This window comes from Pogona vitticeps, chromosome 7 (genome assembly GCF_051106095.1).
Source record: "Pogona vitticeps strain Pit_001003342236 chromosome 7, PviZW2.1, whole genome shotgun sequence".
Lineage (NCBI taxonomy): Eukaryota > Metazoa > Chordata > Lepidosauria > Squamata > Agamidae > Pogona > Pogona vitticeps.
Window position 1 is genome coordinate 15928825 of NC_135789.1, and position 21365 is coordinate 15950189.

The following is a 21365-nucleotide window of genomic DNA, read 5'->3' on the forward strand; positions in this document are numbered from 1 at the left end:
CTGGCTTGACATCCTAATTCTTGATATCTTTGGCCTACACTAAGGGTTTATAAATACCCTGTTGCCCTGCTTTTAAGCCGTGGCGTGGGTTTGAATCATTGGCCCACACTCTCGTGTTACGCTTCCTCTCTTATCCTCCTTATGTCTTTGCTCGGGAATGCAGTAGCCGTTTCTGGAACCCTTGACCAACCTTGCCCAAGAAGACACGTGGGGTGGGAAAATATCACCCACCCACCCAAATTTATTTTCTTGCAAAAAAGTTTTTTTTTAAATCTGGGAAATTGCTATTCTGCCCTCTAGGGGCAAATGTTATGTATGGATTTGAACTTCAGAAAAAAGACAAATCCCCTAAGGCTGAGTTATTTTCAAGACCTGTTTGATGCTAAGCCAAGCTGCCATTTTTTGGAGGGGGGGGGCTTATTTATTTGCCTTGGATCCCACCCAACACCCACATTTGCCTCCCTCAACCTTCTGGATTGCCTTCACACCAGACGGAGAGCATGTCATCGGAAGCGGAGCCCCGTAAATGTGGGATGACATCTGGTTGTTGAATGGGGAGTTTTTGTTTGTTTTGCAAACTGGGGGAGCTGACACAGGATGGGCTGGGGAGCCTCGTTCCCGCTGGCCCTGGTGGGCTGCCGAAATCGCGTCTCTCGAACACAGATACACTTCCTCTTCCAAATCATTGGTTCTCTGTAACATATTCTCGTCTGACCTTGGAGAAAGAGACAGCAAAGTTGGCAGGACCCAATGTTTTGCATCCTGTTTTTGCCGTGCTCCTGAACCTCCCACCTCTGTGTTGTCACCGGAATGTTTTGGGGTGACATCGCCGAGAGGCTTCCTTGCAGCTGCCTTGTTTATTAATATTTATTTTGGCCCGCCTGAGCCTTGGATGTTATTTCGGTCCGAACGGGGGACTGAGTGGCTTGTCCTATTTATAAACGGCCCGCAGGCCAAAGTGGTGAGATCGAGGAGGAGAAGGGGGCTGGAGGATTGTCTCATGGTGCTGCTTACAGCAACGTGATGAACCGGGAAGGTTTGGTCCCAGCGCCGCGTTGGGATGATGCTTCAAGGTGAAAATATGCCCTCTGGGTGGAGACTCGGATAAAAAGGCTCCCGGATCCCAGATCACAGAACACAACTGGTCTCAGCAGACAGAGACAGAGACGAGGAAGCACACCGCAAGAAACCACGCCACGAGGAAGACCCCCGCATATTTTTCCGGCCCGCAAAATGTTGTGCCGTCTGCATCTCGCCGCTCCCCGGAGCCCCCTGCCTAGCCGTGGCTTGTGGCCCCGTCCAGGCTCGCTTTTCGAAGAGCTGGAGAGGGAAATGGATGCCATGTGGGAGCTCCTGACCAGCAACTGGCGGCCCACGGCCAGCGTGAGCACCACGACGGTCCGCCGGGAGGCCGGCCCCAGCACGCCAGCGGCCGACCCGGCTGGGGCCTTTGCCGTGAGCCAAGACATGGCCGGCTTTGACCCCCAGGAACTGGTGGTGAAGCTGGTGGGGGAGAAGGTGGTGTTGACCGGGAAGCGAGCCACACAGACCCCCGAGGGCCCGTTCCGGTACGAGCTTTTCCGGAGAGAGTGGGATGTGCCAGAGAGCATTGACCGGGAGCGCCTGAGCTGCTTCGTTTCTCGAGATGGGGAACTGCGCATCGAAGCCCCCGTGGCCGAACCTGCCGCCAGGACAGTACCCATCGAGGTCAACCAAAGGGGCCAAGCAGCTCCGGAAGAACCGCAGTCCTCAGCCGCAGCCGAAAACCGAGCCCAAGGATGAAAAGGAGAGACCGGACTGAACAGACTGTCTTTATTTTTTCAACCTCCTCTATTTGGAACTTTGGATCCGCGAATAAATATTTTAAAGTTAAGCCTCCCGTGTTGTGTTTCCTGATGTAGAGATTTATTTCACAGCGAGCCGGGAGGGAAAGGAAGTAAAGGGGGAAGGATCAGGCAGGGTAGGAGTTAGAATGCCTCGGGAGCCCTGAGTTCAAATCCTGACTTGGGTCTTGGAAACCCACAAGGCTGATGCCAGGAGGCCCGTCATCATTTCTCAGCCTGACCTATAATCCCAGGGTTTTGTTTTGTTTTGTTTTTTGTGGAACAGGTGGAGGAAAAGAGTCTCGAGTCCATTCATGCCCGGAGGAAAGGCAGGATAGGGGAAAACGCTGTACTGCAGCTAAAACTGTGCTCACGACCTGGGGTTCAAATCCCAGGTAGCCGGCTCAAGGTTGACTCAGCCTTCCATCCTTCCGAGGTCGGTAAAATGAGTACCCAGCTTGCTGGGGGGGCAATGTGTAGCCTGTATAATTAAAATTGTAAACCGCCCGGAGAGTGCTTGTAGCACTATGGGGCGGTATATAAGTCCAATAAATAAATAAATAAATAAATAAAAAATTTTTAATGAATAGTCATTTTTAAAGTCTCTGCTTAATAACCCTGCAATGAGGGGTTTTTGCATTTTCAAAATTGATACCCCAGGTTTATTGTGTTTTTAAAGAACATCCTTTTTGGAAATTGTGATCTGACCGGCAGATCGTAATAAAGGAAGTTTTGTAATTGGCAAAATGTGGAAAGGCTTTTAAGGTGACATTTTAAGCCCCCCTCTGAGCCCAATTTGAACCCGGCACTTTTGCCACTTGGGCGTCTTAAAAACACCGTAAAGACACGATTTTAATATCAAATTTTCTCAAAAACCTCCCCCCCCCCCCCATTTTTAGTAACAAAATCCCTAAAGGAGAGACGCGTGATCTTTTAAAAAATTGCAACATAAATCTTGCATGTTTTAATGGCCCCTAACAAGAACCATCTTGGGTTTTTGAACCAAATTCCCAGTTTCGCCACTTGGTGGAGCTGAGAGCAAAGGGGGAAAATCCATTTCTTGGTATCAGGCCCAGGTTTATAAATGATGCAACGGAGTGTAAGAGAAATCCAGAACTTTCTGCTAACTCCTGATTTTTTTCTTTTCTGCCAAGGAAGACCAAGATTTATGCCGTAGGAGAAGGGGTTTGAGACCCTGCTTCGTTTTATATTTATGGGAACCAAAGCCTGGTCAAGTTGTGGGGGAGGGGTTGGACTACGATTCCCAACATCCCCTAGCACATATGGCTCCTGGGAGTTGTAATCCAAGCAAAATAAAAGAGGCTTGCAGAAAATGGAGATGCCGGCTTTTAACTCTTCCTGCCCAGGCAGGAAAGAGAGAACTGATGTTGGTAAAATATGGGCTACCGAAGTTGATAACGTCAGGAAAAACAGAAAGCAGCAGGAGATGAGGACATCGTGAGAGGGCTCGGCTCCCTGGAGGAATCCACAACCCCAAAGTGGGGCAAGACCTCTGCTGGACCTTCCAGAGGTGACCCGTGTCATGATGATGGGATATGTAGTCAGAGAGATGTAACCCGTTCCCATGGTCACCCTAAATCAGAAGCAAACGGATGACCCAGAAAGAGCAAATATACTTTTGACCTGCTCATGAGGCACTTAAAATTCCCAGGGCCCCAAGATTTGCTTCTCTTTTGCTTTCCCTTCAATAAAAAGCCCCCACGGAGGCTCTTAACAATTTCTTTCACGTATTCACGAATAGATTCAGTGGAGATTTATGCCTATGTGTGTTTAGTTCTGCTGGTAGATTTGTAAATAAAGGATCTCTCTCCTAACCTACTTATCCATTTATCTGCCCATCCATCCTCTTATCTATCTTATCTATCCTATCCATCCATCCATCTATCCATCTATCTATCTATCCATTTATCTATCCATCCATCTAGCTATCTATCTAGCTATCTGTCCTTTCTTGTTTTGAAGGAAGGGGGGAGGGACCGGAGGGTGGTGGGAATTTTTCTTTTCTCTTTTTTTCGAGGGGAAATGCAAGCGCTCTGGATTGTTTGGGTTGCCACTGGAATGGCCGCCTGCCTTCCAGGCGCTTGTGGAAAGCTCTTGCAGGGCCTTGCATCATCGCTGAACCCCAGCCAAAGCCTTCCCCCTCCTGCCGTTCACGGGAGAAAGGAGGCCGGGCCTCGTGGCTTTATATAAACAGCAGCCGGCAGGGCCAGGAAGGCAGAAGCGAAGCGGATTAGCCCAGCCGGAGGATTTTGCTACCATGGCGAATTATTCGCGCTATTTGCTGAGGATGCTTCCCTCACGACGTTGGCCGCTTCCCGGGCTCGGCTCTGTCTGGCTCAGCCAAAGCCGTCCGGCGGTCCGGCTCTTGTGGCCTCCCTCGGGCCACGGATTTGTGGCGCAGATGGTGGCTGACATGGAGCACCAGCTCCAAGAGATGGAGCGGCTGAGCCGGGCTTTCTTCCGGGCCTCACCGCTCATGGCCTGGGAGCGGGAGGACCGTCGGCCACGGGACGTGGACTTGGAGGCTGGCGCCGCAGCTGGGGCCGGCGAGAAAGATGGGAACTACCGCTTTGCCATGGACGTGGCCGGGTTCGCACCTGAGGAGATGACGGTCAAGCTGGATGGGCGGAAGGTGACCGTGGTAGCCCAGTGCCACCGGGAAAGCCACGGCGAAGAAAATGGCTCCTGGGAGGAGCGGCAAGAGCTAAGACGCGAGATTCTCCTTCCCGACAACGTGGACCTGGAGGCCATCTCCTGTTCCCTGGCATCTGACGGGCAGCTGTGCATCGTGGCGCCACGCCTGGCCACGGGAAGGGCTATTCCCATTGATGTGAAACCAGCAGTCCAGGAGACCTCTGGAGAAGACAGCCAGGAGAAGCCGAAGGACTCCTGAAACAGTGACTCCTTGAACTCAGGGCTCCTGCCACATCCACGGACTTCAGCATCTCTCAGCCCCCTGGGTTCTTCCTTGTGTGCCAATAAATGTTTATTCTTTTCCATGTGGTTGAATTTCTGCCCTCTCCTTTAAACGAGGCTTATAAAATGGGGTTTTTTGAGGGGGGGACTGGTGGTCAGGATGACATTGGGCATTCCGGGTGTTGGACCACTGTTCCCATCATCCTTCATCACCCGGGGCAGACAAGATTCGGAGTCCAGAGGCAGGGAAGGGCAGGTCTTGAATAAGAAGTGGTGAAAATTGAAAATCTTTGCAAACTATGTTCAGTGAAGGGAGCATTGTATTATAATATTAGAAAATATTATTATATAATGAGAGCAGGGAGGGGTCGGCTCTGCCTAGGGTGGAAAATCCACTTGAAACGGCTGGCCGCTGGAAGCCTCTGATACTGGATTGCTCCGAGGCTTAGTGAGCGCAGCCCCCTTTTGTTTTTGAAAACAGGATGGGTCCCCCCACATCCAGAGGGGACTCCAACTCCCATTATCCTGCATGCTGGCTGGGGAGAATGGGAGCTGAAATCCGGCCATAATGCGTGGTGCAGATCTGGCCTCCCTGGTTTGGATTATTGCCGATTCCCAGGAGCTTCCCTAAATTCTCTCACCTCTCACTCTTTTTCTCTCTCCTCCCACCCCTTCATTTAAAATAGGCAGGCCCCTTCTGACCCCTCCAAGTAGGTTTGGACAACATGTCCCATCAGCCGCAACCTGGATGAAGAATCTGGAATACAGGACCCTCTGGAAGGCCATAAACAGCCCAGGCCCAGTTATGAACTCCTTGTTATTGATCGGTCGCGTGGACTGGTCATTACACCCCCTCCTTCTACCTCTGAGGGTGGAAGCGTTGAGTGCCTTAGGAGGTGGCTTGATTTGAACCCGGTACTTGGAGGGAAGATTGGCTGTGACTCACGATTTTAAAATATGACCAAGACAAACAGAAAGGGGGGGGGAGAAAGACCCACAGGAGGTTTTGGGGGTGGGGTGGGGTGGGGTTAGGTTCTCTGCAAATTAAGACTCACTCAAACTGGCACCCACCACCAGCCGTTGAAAGGAAAATCAGGGAAGGGGGGATCCTGGGGGAAACTTAAAATCAGGAATTCAAAGTGTGGGGCTGTTTGGAGAAGGTTCCTGGCCGGAAGGCTGTCTCCGGCTGCGGGTTCAAAAGACCAGCGCGGGGGAGGGCGAAATCCTCAGCCGGACCGGAACCAGCCTCACCCCAAATGGGTCCTCTGTTCTTGGTCTGGGAGGCCTTCTAGGGCTCTGGATCAGGGGCCCCCAGCGGTTCTTCGGCTCCCCCCCCCCCCCCGTTTTCAAAATACGTGGCCGGGTTGCTCCCTTCGCGTCTGCCTCCCCGTTAGCCCTCCTGTCCCCCCACGCAGATCCCCTTTAAAAAAACACACGAAAAGCCAGAGCCAAGCCGGGAGAAAATCTGTGCGCCCTTTAAGAAGGAAAAAAAAAGGCAGAGAGAGAAAGAAAGAAAAGAACAGGGGGAGGCATGGAACAATTTCGGATTTCTTTTTCCGGGCCCCTTCCACCGCCTCTCCCATCCGTCTCCAAAAGGACACCCCTGGGTCTTCTAGGTCCACTTTTCACGCCACGTGTGGCCTCTCCGATGGGAAGTTCTCATCCCTGAGACACAGCTTGCCAAGGTTCGGCTGGGGCTGTGTTGGGGGGGGGATGGGGACGGCGGAAAGCCACGCTCTGCCCCTCTCTGGCCGACCCACAAGTCCAGAGTTGCACACGAAGTTGAACAACAACCCCCCCTCGTGCCGGAGGTGGGCAGAACGCAATCAGACGGGGAAAAAGAAGAGCCGGTCGGCCCCAGCGGTCTCTGCTCTCTGGCCGGCACTAGTTTCTGGCGGCGATGACGACCGACAGGGCCACGCCGCCGAGGGCCACGGCGGTGGCGCCGAAAAGCCATTTCCAAGGAATCGACTGTGAAAAACAAGCCAGAAAAAAAGGCATATTATTTTAAAAAAGCAAGATGCACCAGCTCGGTGGTGTCAGTTCTGAGCCTTGGTGAAGGAACTCGTTGAGCGAATTTTAGCGGCGAAGCGCAGAAACGTTTCCCGACGAAATCAACAACCACAAGAGCCACAGAAAATCGGCACAAGGGGTCTGGGAAGTTACTTTCTAGCTGGGCTCAAAGAAGTAAAGTACAGTGATTTACGGCCTGTTATCAAGAGAGGAAGGAAAAGGGGATGGGGATGAAGAATGAATAAGATATTTTAGGATACCAAAATGTCAAAAACGAAAATGTGCCGTTACAAATTTATTTAATGTTACACTCTGCTCTATTAGTGTTGCTACTCTCTGGCCATTATGGGGGTATGGAGTGAAGGAGAGTTCTCTTCCTAAGCTCTCATTAGCAGCCACTAGCCAACAAAAAGACCTGCTCCTTTTGCAAAGGGAAATTAAAAGATCAAGTTGGCTGAGCCGGATGCCTCCACTGAGCTTGCAAAACTGATAGCTATGGAACTGGATTTGGGCAACCCGCCAGATTGGCGCTTCCTCCTGACCACTTACCCGGGAGGATTTGTCTTTACATTTGGCCGGGAGGCCGCCAGACCCCGTGTTCCCCAGCATCTTGCGGTACATCTCTGTCTCCACGCTTTTTTGGTCAGCGTGCTTCTTGGCTAGCTTGGAAAGCTCTGTGTGGATGGTCTGCAAAGAGAAGGAGAGAGGAAGAATGAGAGATAGAGAAGATCTGTCCCATCGCATTCCCAGGAGTAGAACAGTCCTCCTCCTTCTCAGCCTCTAGGGTTTGATTTCCCCCCTGTTAAAAGAACCAGATTCACCCCACACTGGTCACAAATAAACAAATCCATTCCCAAAGGACATTTAAATATTTACAGCCATTCTGCTATTTAGGGTCGTCATTTACATAGTTTTCAAGGTCGTTTTTCGAGGGTTGGCTGTATGTTGGAAGAAACCTAAGCAGATAAACAAAACGTCCCTTTGCAGCTGAAAGATGTAATACTAGTTGAGTATGAATTTTCTGGCTATGTTTTAACATGTTAAAACACACACACAATATTATTGGTGGGAATCCTATCACTCGGGGGTTTAGGGTAACTGGCTATGGAGCCAAAGGTTGGGAGTTCAAATCCCCCACTGAGCCTCCCTGACATGGGCTGGACTGGATGATCTCGAGAGTCCCTTTCCGGCTCTGCCGTTCCAAGACTCTTTATTTTTACAAATCAGAGAAGTAAACTCTCTTAAGATATCGGCAGAAGAATGATAGAAAAACGGGAGAGCAAAATAATAATTTTTAAAAGTCTAGTTGGGTCCAAACCTTACCTTATTTGACGGCTCCAGCTTCAAGGCAGCTTTGAGAATCGGAATGGCTTCGCTATATTCCCCTTGCTGGGCGAGAACCTGCAGGAGGAGAGAGAGAAAGAACTTGAAAGGTGCCAGAAAACCACCCCTCTTGAAAGTGGGAAGCTGCCTTGGATCAATCAGATCACGGGGTCCCGTAGGGCCCGCTCAGGCCAGCAGCCGCCACCACCTTTCTGATTTCCGATACCTTCCCCTTCCGGAAAAGGGCCTTGATGTTGTCCGGCTGTTGATCCAGAACTTGATTGCAGGACCGGAGGGCCGCGTCGTAATGATCCAGTTTCAGCTGCGAAGCGGCTAGGTTGTTCAAGCATTTGATCTTCACCTCTGTCAGTTCCGCCTCTTCCTCTGGGCTGAAATCGACTGCCGGAGAGAAAAAGCAGAATCACAGAAGGGGTCCAGTGAGAGACAGGGTCATTGTGATTGCCTACTAGGATGATGGATTCGGATGGGCACCCTATGTCACTGTGCAGTGCACAAGATTATACAGAAGAACACCCCCTTCTCCGTTGAGGATGGATCCCAAGCCCACCTGGCCCCGCAGATGATGAAAACCGCAGATAATAGTGGCCCTTATATGCAGCATGGGAAAAGACAAAATTCCAGGGGGGAAAAAGTATTTTTCACATGTAATATCATAACTGGGCACTAGAGGGAGAAAGAGACATCAAGAATACACAGCATGCTCTCTGCCTCCATCTAGTGACAAGTTTTGCTATCTATATCATGAAAATTTGCATTTTCAGGGGTGTTTTTCTCTTTTAATATTTTTAATATTGTCAGACAGTGGTTAAGTGAAGCTGTGGATACCAATCTTGCGCATACAAGGGTCCTACTTTTAAAAAAATTAGCATAAAAGTGCTATTCTCCAATTTTTAAAGACCTGATATCGATGAATACCTCCCTGCTACTCAGGTCTCGGGGGTGGGGGGTCTTAATCTTTCCAGGGCCGGTCACCTTTCGAACTGGAGCCGACAACCTTGAGGGCGATGTCGTAGGAGTTGACTGCCAGGACATAATCCCCGCGCTGGTAGTGAACGTTGCCACGCTCCCTCTTCCGGTTCGCCAGCTCGCTCTTCTCCTTCCCGCTCAGGAGCTCCAGATCGGGAGCATCCCGGGCCGAGAGCAGTTCCACTTCGAAGGCCAAAGAAGCATCCGGGGGAACGTCAGGACTCCTGCGAGGGCAGAGGGAGAAAGCTTTACACCAGAAAGTCGGGGATCGGATCTAAACCCCAGCATCCAAACTCCAAGTGGGTCTTGCCTTCAATAATTCATTCATTTAAAATGTGATTTACCCCACCTTTCTCCTTAAAAAAGGCCCCGAGGCTCCATACCTTGTCTAAAAGCTTAAAAATGGTAAATATACAAATGTTAAAAAAAGAATTAAATAAGGATTTTATTAAAGATGGGAAGTAAAATTGATACTGAAAACACCTTTAAAACAGCACAACAATCCATTTAATGTAGGGTCTCTCTAATACAGAGATTTCAGCCGGGGTTTTGCCTTCATGTTACTTGTTCAATTGCTGTTATATTTTTTTTCTTTTCTTTTCATAGCTGATTTCTTGTTATGATTGTCTGTTGTGTTTCTGTCTATTGTTATTTTCTGTCGTGGACTGTCCTGAGTGGCCTTCGGCCAGATGGGCGATATATAAATCGAAGGAGTGAGTGAATATAATAGAACTTATTTTCTCCCGGTTGGTTCGGAATCCTCCGGCTCCCACCCGGTTTGCCCCTCCCATATCCAGTACGCACCTCCCCTGCGGGCCGTAACAGTATTTCGCGTCCGAGAGGATCATCGCCGTCTCCCCCATTTCCATCAACTGTACACAGAGGTCCAGAGCCTGCCCAGTCCGGGGGGAAAATATAGAAAATTAGTGGGACGCTCTGCAAACATCACAGAGAGGAGACAGGAATGGGAACCTGAGTTGTTGGATTTAAGTTACATCAGCGACTCAGATTGTTTTTTCTCAATGACTCAAATTCAGTTCGTGACTTGGAACCCAACCACGCCTCCCTTTGATTCTTGGGGGGGGGGGGAGCTTCTTTTAAATGGGAACTTGGACCTGAGGCTTAGGATTTAGAGCTCGGTACCAAAGACTCAAAGACCCAAAGATTTTCCCACATCCCTGCATGGAGGTGGATTTAGAAGCGGGCTTTGATTGGAATTTCCAATGCACCGTTCACAAGAGAAGTTTCTGGACCTCATGAAGGATATTTATGGCTCCGGGAAGTAACTGGACATTATCCGGGCAACCCTTTCCCACCTCCGAAATGAGTTTACATACGTGGATGATATCACAGTCTCCCAGAGTGAAGGTGAGCGTCGACGCTTCTTCCACCACTGAGCCGTCTTCCAGGGTGGCTTTCAGCCGAACGGTAACATCCTGCCCCCTGACCGGCCGGGTTTCTCGGCCCTGACCAGCGACAAGAACTTTTTTCTTCAGCAACCCACTTCCTAGGGAGAAAAAATCACGCAACAGAACACATGGGAGAGATCCATCCGGAAAAACCCACACGGACAGAAAAATGGCAGCCGGGTGAGGTTTGCCGGAGAGGGCAAAGCTCGGGGGGAAAATACGGAAAGGGGTCAAATGGTTTCCAGAAGGATAAGAGGAACTCCTTCAATCGTCCTTATAAACTGGTTTATGGGAGACCATGACTTTTAAGTGTTCCAACTCTTACAATATTTTAAAGCTTCTCCTGCCTCATTCATTTTTAATGGATTTTAATGGGGTGCTCAGCCAGGCCGGCGGCTGCTACTTCCCTTTTTTAAAAAAGCTGAAAGGCAGGCAAAGCTTAACAAAGGAAAAATAAATCACAAAATCATGAAGTGAGAAGGGGGGCTCTTAAGGCCGTCAAGTCTAACCCTCTGCTCAAGGCAGGAATCCAAATCAAATGAGATCCAATAGACGGTGGTCCGATTTTCTCTTGAAGGCCTCCAGCGCAGGAGCCCTCACCCCCCCCTTGAGGTCATAGGTCCCCCTTGTCGTACTGCTCGAACAGTCAAGAAGTATTTTCCTGATAGTCAACCGAAATTTGGCTTCCTGTCTCTTGAGCCCATTATTACATGTCCTGCACTGTGGGAGGATCAAGACCGGATCCTGACCGGCTTTGAATAACAGCCTTTCAAGTTTTTGAAAAGTACTATCCTCTCTCCCCTCCGTCTTCTTTTCTCAAGGCTAAACAGGCCCCGGTTCTTTCCATCTTTCCTCCTTCTAGGGCTTGGTTTCCAGTCCCCCTGATCCTCCTTCTTGCTCCCCTCTGAACTTGCTCAAGTTTGCTAGCATCCTTTTTACAGTGTGGTGTCCACAACTGGACACAGGACTCAAGAGGAGACTAAACCATAATAGCGGGGAACTAGTACCTCATGAGATTTGGAGACTCTATTTTCAAGCCTAAAATCACATTGGCCTTTTTCGCAGCCGCATCACCCTGTAAGGCTCATAGTCAGCTTTTTTGATCCACAACCATTCCAAACTCCTTCTCGCTCGTAGTACTCCTGAGCCAAACATCCCCCACTTTGTAACCTCCTTCCCCCCCCCCCCGGTGTTGAACTTTGCACTCCTCCCTGTTAAATTTCACCCCATGGTTTTCAGCCTAGTGCTCAAACCGATCCAGATGTTTCTGAATGTTGCTCCTGCCTTCCAAGGGATTCGCTAGGCCACCCAATTTTGCGTCATCTCAAAATAACTAAGGGGAAACTGAGGGAAGAGAGAGTAGGAGCAAAGGGAGGAGAGAAGCAAGCTGATCTTCCCTAGTGGTTAAAGTGCAATGGGGGAAAAAAGCACGCTCCCACCTAATACGTCCAGCCACTCCGGCGAGGTCTCCGAGCTTTCTTCCGGAGGGGTGTCCGAGACAGATCCCTGGCCCTCATTTTTGGCCTTGGCAGGGGGCACGTCCTCCAGCGGGGGGAGCCCACTCATCTCCTCATCCCTGTCTTCCTCATCTTCCTCCTCCTCGTTCTCCAGGACTTCAAAATCTTCCCCGTTGTCTGTGGACGAGGTGCTGGGTTTGGCCAGCTCCGGAGAGGTCAAGTCGAGGATGCTGGTGCCCGCCCAGTCGGGAGAAATATCATCCGGGCTTCCTCCTTCAGAAGCCATGGCGCCGGCCGGCGATGGATCAGCAGAGCTGAAAATTTAAAAAAATCAGGCTTGTTAGGATCCAAGCACTTCCCCTTTTAAAAAATGGAATTTATTCCCGTTACGATGATGCTCAAGAAGAAAATGCCATGCCATTAGAGCTGAAAAAGTTCTCAAGGAAAACAGACGAATTGATCTCAATTAATCTTTTAGAACGGCCCAGGAAAGTGGAACCCACAGTTCAGAAAGTTTTCTTCCGTTCCACACGCAGACTGGCCTTCAAAAATTTACTGGAGTCCCTTTTCCAAATTTAGAAAGGAGTCGTACTGCAGCTCGGAAAAGTCCTGCGCCTCAATTATGAAGTTAATTTATTATTTGTTATTGACGGGAAATATTTTGACCCCGCGTTTCTCCTTACAAAGGACCCCCGGCCAATTTTTCATCACACGGGCTGAGGTCAGTCAAGCCAGAACAGATTTAAATATATATATTCATTTTAAAGTCGGCTGGCACAGGCTGTCAAGACAGAGGAGGAGAGGCATGGAAAAAGGTGAGACTGCAAGATTCGAACTCAGGAGCCCCCTGGCCTCCTGAAAAGATGGGAGGTCTGTTCGTGACCTGTCACCAGCAGCCATTTTGTCAGGTGAAATTTATTTTATTTACTCATTAGATTTATATACCACCCATCTAGAAGGTGTTTACTTGGGTGCAACATCAGGAGCCCTGAATGTTTAAAGAATCCAGAACACTTCGTTTTCCTTTTCTGTTCCATCCTTTTCAGAGAGCCGGCCGGAAGGCCAGGACTCGCTTCATTATTTTTTCTCCCAATTTATTTCTGCTCATATCTCCGTAGAGAGCCTGACTCTTCTACCTGCCAGCTGCACGCCAGGTATGCAAACAGGAGAAACCTGTTTGTTGAGCAACAGGTGATTTAGCCTGTGGAACTCCCCGCCACAAGAAGCAAGCCGCCACGGCGTCACCCCCCCAAAAAAGGAAATAATAAATTACATTAGGATGAAAATAACAGAGAAGTTGTGACGTTTACCTGACACACATAAATGGAGGTGCTTTGAAAAGGCTTTGCTCTTATTTTTTTATACTCTAAAATGCAAATTCTATAACCACTTGGTGAATCAGATATATTATAGGGGTATAATAGTTTCAAATTTTCTAATTTTTATCTGGTTTCCTCCCAATCTTTTCCTGCTAGCGCTGAATGCACTGGAAAGATGGAGAGGGGATGAACACCCTGATCCCGGAAGCAGGATTACTCGGAGGTAAGCCCGACTGACTCCGAGGACCTGCTTCTTCGTTGAAAAAAATAAATAAATCGAGCAATAACAACAACCAAAAAGAGAGGAAAGCTTGAGGCTTATGGCCAATTTAAAGTGTATGGACCGAGATTAACTCCTACAGCATTTGGGGATGCTGATTTTGGAGCAAACACACTTAGGATCAAGGCCATAAAAGAAAGTTTTGAAAGATGATGGGGTTTTATACATGGAGGCCCTGGGTTTTTTAATTATGATTCTTTTAAATGCAAGACTTAAAAACAAAGTGGGTCTTAGTGGTGAAATGTACGCAGATCAGCCATGAAAATCCTTGTGTTTCAGACCTTTAAAAACCCTCTCCCCCCCCTTAAAAAGAGACCCCAAACGCCTTCCATGCTCCCTAGATCTCTGTATTTATCTGTATTTATTTAGGCTGAAAAGAGACAGGCCAGGAGGGGGAGAAAATAAAATTGCAGAGGCAAAGGGGGAGAGAAAAAAAAAGATTTTGATGGCCCAAACAGCAAAGGGGTTACAAAATTTTCGCATGGGGTGGGGGTTTGCCTGCACGCACACCTGGGAGACTCACAGGTCTCCTTTCCTTCTGGTTTCTCAGACCCAAACTTTACCCTTAGGGACCAGCTTGAGCAGAAATCCCTCCCTTTGCCATGGAAAAATCGCAATTAAAAGTCTATGGCTCGAATCCCTCTAAGCCAGTCCTGCCACCCTCCCAAAGATACAAACTCGGGGCATCTGATCTCCCCAAAGCTCCCTCGGGAAAATAACACACACAAAAAACTCCCAAATCGAGATCGCCCCTTAAAAAGACCCACACTTTTTGCTAGGAAAGGACTCACCTGGAGTCAGGAAGGCTCCCTGGGATCCCTGCCCCCACGATCCTGGCTTTGGCCCCCCCACCCCAGCCCCAGTGAGCTCAGCTGACTGCAGGCGATCCCGCCGATAGGTCGCCCGGGCTGCTGGCTTGCACCCGTGTCAGCTTTGCTCCCAACCCCTTTTCGTGGGAAGGCGCAGCCCTCTTAAAGGGACCGGGAGAGGCCCGGAAAGGAAGGGAAAAACAAGAGAGATACATCAGGAGCAAGGGGAGGAAAGTAGCAATAAATGCAAAATATTTCATTGCAACAGTATTCTTTTTTTTTTTTTTTTTTGCCTTTGCAAAATTGCAACAGGCCAGAAGTGGGGAGGATTTGTTTGGCTGTCCAGCCTGTTTTATGTTTCAGTTGATGGGGTGTATAAATAAAGTATTTTAAAGAAATACAACATCGTTGGAAATAAACAAACAAAAACACAGAGCATCCATATCTAGTGGATTGATCGGTGGGTTCGCAGCGCGGCAAGGTTTTTAGAGCATCTAAACCTTGGCAAGAGCCCAGTACTGTATCTTATATACACCCCATAGATAATCTTTAAAAAAAATCTGTGGGGTGTATATAGACAGACTAAACCTCATGAGGTTTGGATGTGTGCTCTGTGGGTTTTTGTTTTGTTTCCAACGATGTTGCCTTTCTTTAAAAATTTTTATTTATTTCAGCAATAATTTTTCAACTGCCTTTTAAAAAATATATGTGTGTGTCTTCTTTGTTTCTCCACCAGATACACTCCAAACCATTTACTCTCTCTCTCTCTCTCTCTCTCTCTCTATATATATATATATGTATATTGTAAACGTTTTGGAGTGTATCTGGTGGAGAAACAAAGAAGACACCCGGAAATAATAAACTTAAAGCTATTTTGGCATCAGGTTCCAAGCCGTCCCATTTGATAAAGATTTTGGAAAGGAATAATTTGTAAAATGAAGCAGAGGAAATTAGCAGAGGCCTGAGTTGTTGTTTTTTTGGGGGGGAGATGGGGGTCTATTTCGAGGGGGTATTGGCTGCAGCACAGTGTATGGCTTATAACAACAACAACAACAAAACAACAACAACAACAACAACACAGCACTTTTGAATTGAGCTAGCAAGCAATGAGCCAGCCATAGGGTAGTGCAGTTACAGGCACTGAATAGGGATCCCTGGCTAAGGTAGATGGGCTCTGTAGTCCAAGAAGATTTGGATGGCTTGCATCTTCTGGGTGCAACTGAATTGCAAAACCCATCATCCTCCCCAGCAGTCAGGGCCGATGGATACTGCAGTCCGGAGGCTTAGGCCTTCCCCACACTTTGTTTTCTGCAGCAGGCAATGGATCCTCCCTGTTCAGAGGAAGTCTCTAACTCTCCTTCTAAGTAACCGTAGGCAGAAAAAACGAAACAGCCCCAAAGTTGGGAGTCTGTTTGGCTTGAATGGAACAGACCTTTGCCCTGATCCAAGGCTGGGGGAGTGGGGGGGGGGGGGAGAATTTCTTAGGTCTGTAAAGAGAAATGCCGACGTAGGATTACTCAGCACAGGCCATTAAGTTATGTATTAACCAGAAAGACATTCCCAGGATGTAACTTTTGGCTTTGTATATTTTAAAACAGATCAGATATTTATACAGTATATATAAATATAGATGGAATTGAAACAGGAAATATTTCAGTTTCAAGCAAAAATAAAATATACTTCTGCGAAGCATTGCAGACCTGCAATAGAAAAAGCACTCAAAACTGAATTACGGTAAACAATATGCCATTAGTAAGGGGATTATTTTAACTCTGCATTTCTGAATGTCCAAGCTTATTATGCGCATGGTCTACTCTCAGGTAAGGATAAAGAGAAAGGAAATATTAAAATATATGTCGAATACTAATCCATACGCTATATTTTAGGGGAGACTGCAGTTTAAAAAATAAAAAAATGAGTATTTGCTTGGCCCTTAGCATCTTGATCTTGAGATTTCCAGATGCTGTTGTATTTTTATTCATTATTTTGTTTATAACATACAGTATATTCCCACAGAGAGGTGTTGATTTCTCTGTCATGCATAATAACACATTAAAAAATCAAAATAAAAGCTCTAAAATGGATTGGTGGTTGAAATCCAGAGAGCAGGGTAGAAGCCTGTGTCTAATGCATGCATGCTTTATTGGAAATAAGTGTTGCCGAGTTAATTTAAACCAGCCTTCACGGATGTCCGTGGGTTAAAATAAAATAAAAATTGGCAGTGAAAATATTAATACAATCAAAGGGACGGCTCTGAAACCGTCAAATCCAAGCAATAAATTGAAATAACGGCATAAAAACAGATTCAAAACTATTGATAGAAAGAGAAATGCACTCTGTTCATGCCCAGGAGGCTAGTTCTGGTGCTTTTGAGTGTGAACAGGGGAGGCCCTCTGCACATGCTCAGAAGCCCAAGAGAAGAGCTCAAGGGTGTATTTTTCTTGCACTGTTGATGTAGAAATTTACTCTGCTTTGTCTGCTGCACTCTGCACATGCCCAGAGACCATGGAGGGATTGCTCCTGAGGATCTTGATAGAGAAAAGCACTCTGCACATGCTCTGGGTTGATAAGGAAGGCCTGTAGTCCTTCTTTTCCCGCCTATGGGGGAGGAATTGAGCTCTGCACATGCTCAGAGACCCTGTGGAGCAGCTTCACCCGTATCTCTTTTGATGGGGAGGGAAAGGCTGCACATGAGCAGTAAACCTGGACTCCCTTAGATCTAGCTTGCTTAGGTGTGTACTCTGCGCATGCTCAGCCCCCCCCCCGCGCCGCAAACGCTCTCCTAATAGGCCGCGCTCTTGGGGGGCGGGGTTAGGATTTCTCTACCAATCACAGTTCAGAGGAGACAGGTCCTGGGGAGGAACGCGGAAGACGCCTCCGTTGCCAAGGGAACCGGAAAGGCGGGCACACGCACGTTACGCAAGCGCCGTCGCGACGCAGGCGAGCAGAGGAGGTGCGCTGGCCACGCATGCGCACACGCGGCTCTTAACCCGGAAGTGAGCCGTTGGCTGGTCAGCGCCGTCGGTTGGAGGCTGCCCGAGGCGGCGGCGCGGAGGAAGGGAAGGGCTCGCTTTCGTTCCCCGCCCGGCCCGCCCGCCCCGGGCCGGCATGTGAGCCTCTGCCTGGGGAGGCCCGTCCAGGTAGGCCCCGGTGGATGGGACTGGGAGGGGCGGGGGCGGGGCTTACCTCCAGTGGTGGAAGCGGCCTGTCTTCCAGCGAAAGGGGCGGGGCCTGGCGGTGGGAGGAGTCTCGGGAGGGGAGGAGCTGCTTTGGAGAAGGGGGGCGATGCTGCTGGAAGCAAACGGGCGTGGCTTTTGCTTCACGCAGGGGCGGAGCCTCTCTGAGTGGGAGGGTCCTTGGGGTGGGGAGGGACCCTGCCTTAGAAAAGGCAGATTTCTGGGATTCCTAAATCCCACAGTCCCCCACACTGGGGGAATCTGGGATTTGGAGTCCCCAATGGACTGTGACCCAAGGGAGGCCCTAAACTTAGAAAAGGCAGATTTCTGGGACTCCCAAGACCCACAATCCCCCGCAGTGGAGGAATCTGGGATTCGGAGTCCCCCAGAGTAAAGATTTCCCTGGGAGGAGACCCTGCTGCTTTCTAATATGGGGAGGATCTGGTAAGAGTATAATTTTTGGCTTCTGTGTCTTAACACCTCTCCCTTCTCCCCACTGCTCTCCATGAGCAGGCTGGAGTCCCCCCCAGCGCCTACCATGGAGCCCACCGCCTCGGGCGTCTTCTGCAACCGGGTCCTCAGCATGGTGAACTCTGAAGACATCAACGCCATCATCTTGGCTCAGAAGAACATGTGAGTGCCCCGTCCTTGTGGAAACTCCCCAAAACTCACAAACCCTCCCGGCTCGTTATTGAAAATAACCTCTGTGAATGTTTGTCCCTCCAGGCTGGACCGCTTTGAGAAAACCAACGAGATGCTGCTGAACTTCAACAACCTCTCCGGCGCTCGCATGCAGCAGATGAACGAGCGCTTCCTCCATCACACCCGGACGTTAGTGGAGATGAAGAAAGACCTGGACAGCATCTTCCGGAGAATCAGGTACCTCCGGACGCTTTGGCCAACCCTGTCCCACCTCTTCTGGGGAGCAGAGGGCCAAGGGGTGGTCCCAATGCTGTTTGAGGCTCCGCTCTCCATCTCTGACTTCTGAGTGGTTGTGATGGAACCAGGATTCTCCTCGCCCAACCCTCCTAAGATTTTCCAGCTTCACAGAGATCCTGAACGGGCAGGCATATCCCCTGATGGTTCTACCCTTCTTTATGAACTTAGCAGCCAGATGGTTTTCCATCTGAATTTTCCCAGCTCTCAGTGAAAGCATTTTTGAGATAGCCTTGCTGGAACCCACTTGTGAGCGCAATGACAAATAAATTTCTTATGTCTTATGTCTATCTAGAGCCTTTAACTTTGCCAAAGACCAACTCCTGCTGGAGGGATAAATTGGTGGTTTAGTGACATGCATGACTCGGTTTCCTGCATTTCCATAATTATTACCAGAGCCCACAATTCAAGATTTATCATCCCATCCCTGTTTCGAACTACTTCATGCTTCTGCAATTTCCATCTTGTGCTTTGTTTTGTTTTCAAAAATTTAGATAACTCTTCCCTTTCTCCATCTTTTTTTCTTTCTTTTTTTCCAGGACATTGAAAGGGAAGCTAGCTAAGCAGTATCCTGATGCATTTAACAGTGAGTATATGCCCAGCCAGATTGGATCCAACTATCATTCTCTCTGACCACTTTTGAGTGTTGCATAGCAAGTGTGGGCAGAGCAGAACGCCTAAGTGCCATGAATTACTCTATAATGAACTATTCACGCTAAGCAGGCATGTATAGAACACATCCCATAATAGTTTCTGGTCATTCCGGTTCCAGCAGTACAAGCAGTACTTTTTTTTAATGCCCTTCTCATGTGGCTATGAATGCTAAGTATTGTTTTAATCTTTGTTAGCTACCCTGGTCAATTTTCCACGAATAGGAGCAGTGTTGATTTCTTCTAAATTCCAAGTTAATGGGTCATAATTGTGTAAATTAAAGGAAAATTTAGAAGGAAAGAAAAGTAGTACACTATGATATTTCCCCCCAAGCACTTTTAAAAAATTATTTAAAACATTCTTGTAAAGTTTTTTTTCCAGGTTGATTCTTCCACATCATTAGCTTGAGTTGAGAGGTAGCGCTTCTGTCTAGTTAGGAAGTTAGCACTCAAATTAGAATGGTGTTTTGGTGGCGTCCTTCGCCCTCCTTGTTCTGCTTGGTGTGACGTTCATTCTTTTTCTGCCTACCCCTCTCTGTCTCCTGTCCAGATATTCACGAATCTCCCATCCTGGAAGATGATGACTTCAGCCTGATCCCCCAGAGCACGGCCACCACCATCCCTACCTCGGAGCAGAGCACCGAGTCCTGCGACACCAGTCCGGACGTCATCTCTCCCGCCACCAGCCACGACTTCGAAGACCTCTCTCAGGGTCCCTACGACTCTCCGACGGTGAACGGGCAGAGCGTCACGGACGAGGACAATGAGACAGACTAGCTTGCCCCAGATCCTTTTGGGGCAGGGGCCCAGGAGGGCCTCTCTGCCCTGCTCTTGGACATGCGTGTGAGAGATCTTCTCATTCAGAACAAAACCTGTATCCTCTCAATGTCTTGGCCGGCTGCATCGGGGCCTGGGGAAAGAGCACAGATGCGGCGGCTTTTGCATGACCCACCTTTTTTCCTCGCGGTGCTGAGCTCTGATTTATACCAAATAAGCAAAACCTGGGGCTGGCATTTTGTCATAGGAGAACCGCAGTGGTGAGAAAGGAAGAGGGAACTCCCCCCACCTCTCTCTGTAGTTAAGAGGACAGAATTTGGCTGTCTTCCTTTGAAGGAAGAGCGTGTAGAGTTTTTCCAAGAGAATAATCCCCAGGCTCAGGGTGCCTCTTTTAAGGGCTGCCTGTAAACTGGAGACCAGCGGGGAATATAGAGTGGAGATGTGTGAATTAACAGGGAAAATTCCCAGGTGTGGGTACAGCCAAGGCAAACTATGTAGCCAGTCATACATGTTAATGCCCCTGCAGTTAAGAGTTGGTGTCTCATTCATTTTATCCAGGCCGCCTCCGGATGCATGAAATTGAGCTCTTCAAAAGTGTGTGTGTTTTTTGGTTGTTGGTTTTTTTTTCTTTTTTTTTTTTTTGGCTCTGGCCCCTTGCTCCAGTGGGCTCATTTCCCTTGAGAACGTGCTTAGGGGATCAAACCCTCCCAGTGAGGACAAATAGAAACTTACATCTGGCCAGGAATCCCCATCTGTTCTCCTGCCGCTGGGCCCGGTTCAACAGAGCCTGTCTTCCGCTTGGCCCCTCGTCTCAAGCGAGGAAAGGGAAGCTCTCCAGTGGCTTGTGCCGTTTCCCAAAGAATGACTCCCCATTCTGTCCAGGAGGTCTCTCGCCCTCCCCAAAGCTGTTCTTTCAAGAATCAGAGCCGCCTGTATTTCCCACTGCCTGCTCGAAACTATACGTCTCCCTGGGCAAATCCTCCCTTCATCTAACAATGCACCTTACAGCGATCACATGAGGGATGTATGCTTGGGCTGTCTCCTGAAGCTGCACATACCTGTTCTATGTCACGTTTGAAAATATAATCTTATTCCCCCCCTCTCTGTTCCATTTCACCCCCTTTAAGACCACCTTGAGTTACTGTAGTGCCGTGGCGCACCCGTTTTTCATTCTTTAGTTTTTTAGCCACCACTGGTTATACTTCACGGTCTTTTCTGTCAGATGTTGTTGTACAGCTAGGTTCGTTCCATGCTAAACTTGGGGCAGCCTGTCCTCCTTCCTCCAGTGTCCTCTCCTGAAATGCATTCTAATTCAATAAAAAGAATAATATTTTTGTACTGCAACACGTTTACAGAGATGCATAAGGAGGTGAGAACCAATAAAAGGTATAAGTTAATTGATAGATCTGGTGTAGCTTGCTGTGTCTTCGGATTGGAGGGCGACAAGCCTTCGAGGCCATCCTCTGTTC

General features: G+C 48.7%; 4 protein-coding genes across 5 annotated transcripts; 3 read left to right on the forward strand and 1 right to left on the reverse strand.

The window, feature by feature from the left end:
- Positions 1-916: 916 nt before the first annotated feature.
- Positions 917-1873, forward strand: LOC110090600 (heat shock protein Hsp-16.1/Hsp-16.11-like). The gene has a single exon (XM_072978075.2). It carries the CDS (start codon positions 1234-1236, stop codon positions 1780-1782), a length of 549 nt encoding a protein of 182 aa, XP_072834176.2. The 5' UTR covers positions 917-1233; the 3' UTR covers positions 1783-1873.
- Positions 1874-3812: 1939 nt separating this feature from the next.
- On the forward strand, positions 3813-4841 carry LOC110090593 (heat shock protein 30C). The gene has a single exon (XM_020814278.3). The coding sequence runs from the start codon at positions 4102-4104 to the stop codon at positions 4735-4737; it is 636 nt and encodes a 211-aa protein (XP_020669937.3). The 5' UTR covers positions 3813-4101; the 3' UTR covers positions 4738-4841.
- Positions 4842-6471: 1630 nt separating this feature from the next.
- FKBP8 (FKBP prolyl isomerase 8) lies at positions 6472-17670 on the reverse strand. Of its 2 annotated transcripts, none has more exons than XM_020814270.3 (9): positions 17544-17670; positions 11932-12263; positions 10421-10590; positions 9888-9976; positions 9090-9307; positions 8323-8495; positions 8097-8174; positions 7323-7460; positions 6472-6731 (listed from the first exon to the last, which is right to left on the reverse strand). In XM_020814270.3, the coding sequence occupies exons 2-9, from the start codon at positions 12233-12235 to the stop codon at positions 6645-6647; spliced, it is 1257 nt and encodes a 418-aa protein (XP_020669929.3). In that variant the 5' UTR covers positions 12236-12263; positions 17544-17670; the 3' UTR covers positions 6472-6644. The 2 variants fall into 2 exon arrangements, with proteins under 2 accessions (XP_020669929.3, XP_020669931.3); XM_020814272.3 differs by lacking the exon at positions 17544-17670 and adding an exon at positions 14340-14475.
- On the forward strand, positions 17358-21299 carry KXD1 (KxDL motif containing 1). Its single transcript, XM_020814273.3, has 5 exons — positions 17358-17497; positions 18047-18166; positions 18260-18412; positions 19009-19055; positions 19670-21299. Exons 2-5 carry the CDS (start codon positions 18072-18074, stop codon positions 19894-19896), a joined length of 522 nt encoding a protein of 173 aa, XP_020669932.3. The 5' UTR covers positions 17358-17497; positions 18047-18071; the 3' UTR covers positions 19897-21299.
- The last annotated feature ends 66 nt before the right edge of the window (positions 21300-21365 follow it).

What these genes read in the sequence shown, in the direction of transcription:
- LOC110090593 (XM_020814278.3), top strand. Translation starts at nt 4,102, where the DNA reads ATGGCGAATTATTCGCGCTATTTGCTGAGGATGCTTCCCTCACGACGT.
- FKBP8 (XM_020814270.3), bottom strand. Translation starts at nt 12,235, where the DNA reads ATGGCTTCTGAAGGAGGAAGCCCGGATGATATTTCTCCCGACTGGGCG. An exon ending in GGAGTGGCTGGACGTATTAG is followed by an intron (nt 10,591 to 11,931) that starts GTGGGAGCGTGC and finishes TTTTCTCCCTAG; the next exon opens with GAAGTGGGTTGCTGAAGAAA. An exon ending in AGCTGGAGCCGTCAAATAAG is followed by an intron (nt 7,461 to 8,096) that starts GTAAGGTTTGGA and finishes TTCTCTTTGCAG; the next exon opens with ACCATCCACACAGAGCTTTC.
- LOC110090600 (XM_072978075.2), top strand. Translation starts at nt 1,234, where the DNA reads ATGTTGTGCCGTCTGCATCTCGCCGCTCCCCGGAGCCCCCTGCCTAGC.
- KXD1 (XM_020814273.3), top strand. Translation starts at nt 18,072, where the DNA reads ATGGAGCCCACCGCCTCGGGCGTCTTCTGCAACCGGGTCCTCAGCATG. An exon ending in AGCATCTTCCGGAGAATCAG is followed by an intron (nt 18,413 to 19,008) that starts GTACCTCCGGAC and finishes CTTTTTTTCCAG; the next exon opens with GACATTGAAAGGGAAGCTAG. An exon ending in GTATCCTGATGCATTTAACA is followed by an intron (nt 19,056 to 19,669) that starts GTGAGTATATGC and finishes TCTCCTGTCCAG; the next exon opens with ATATTCACGAATCTCCCATC.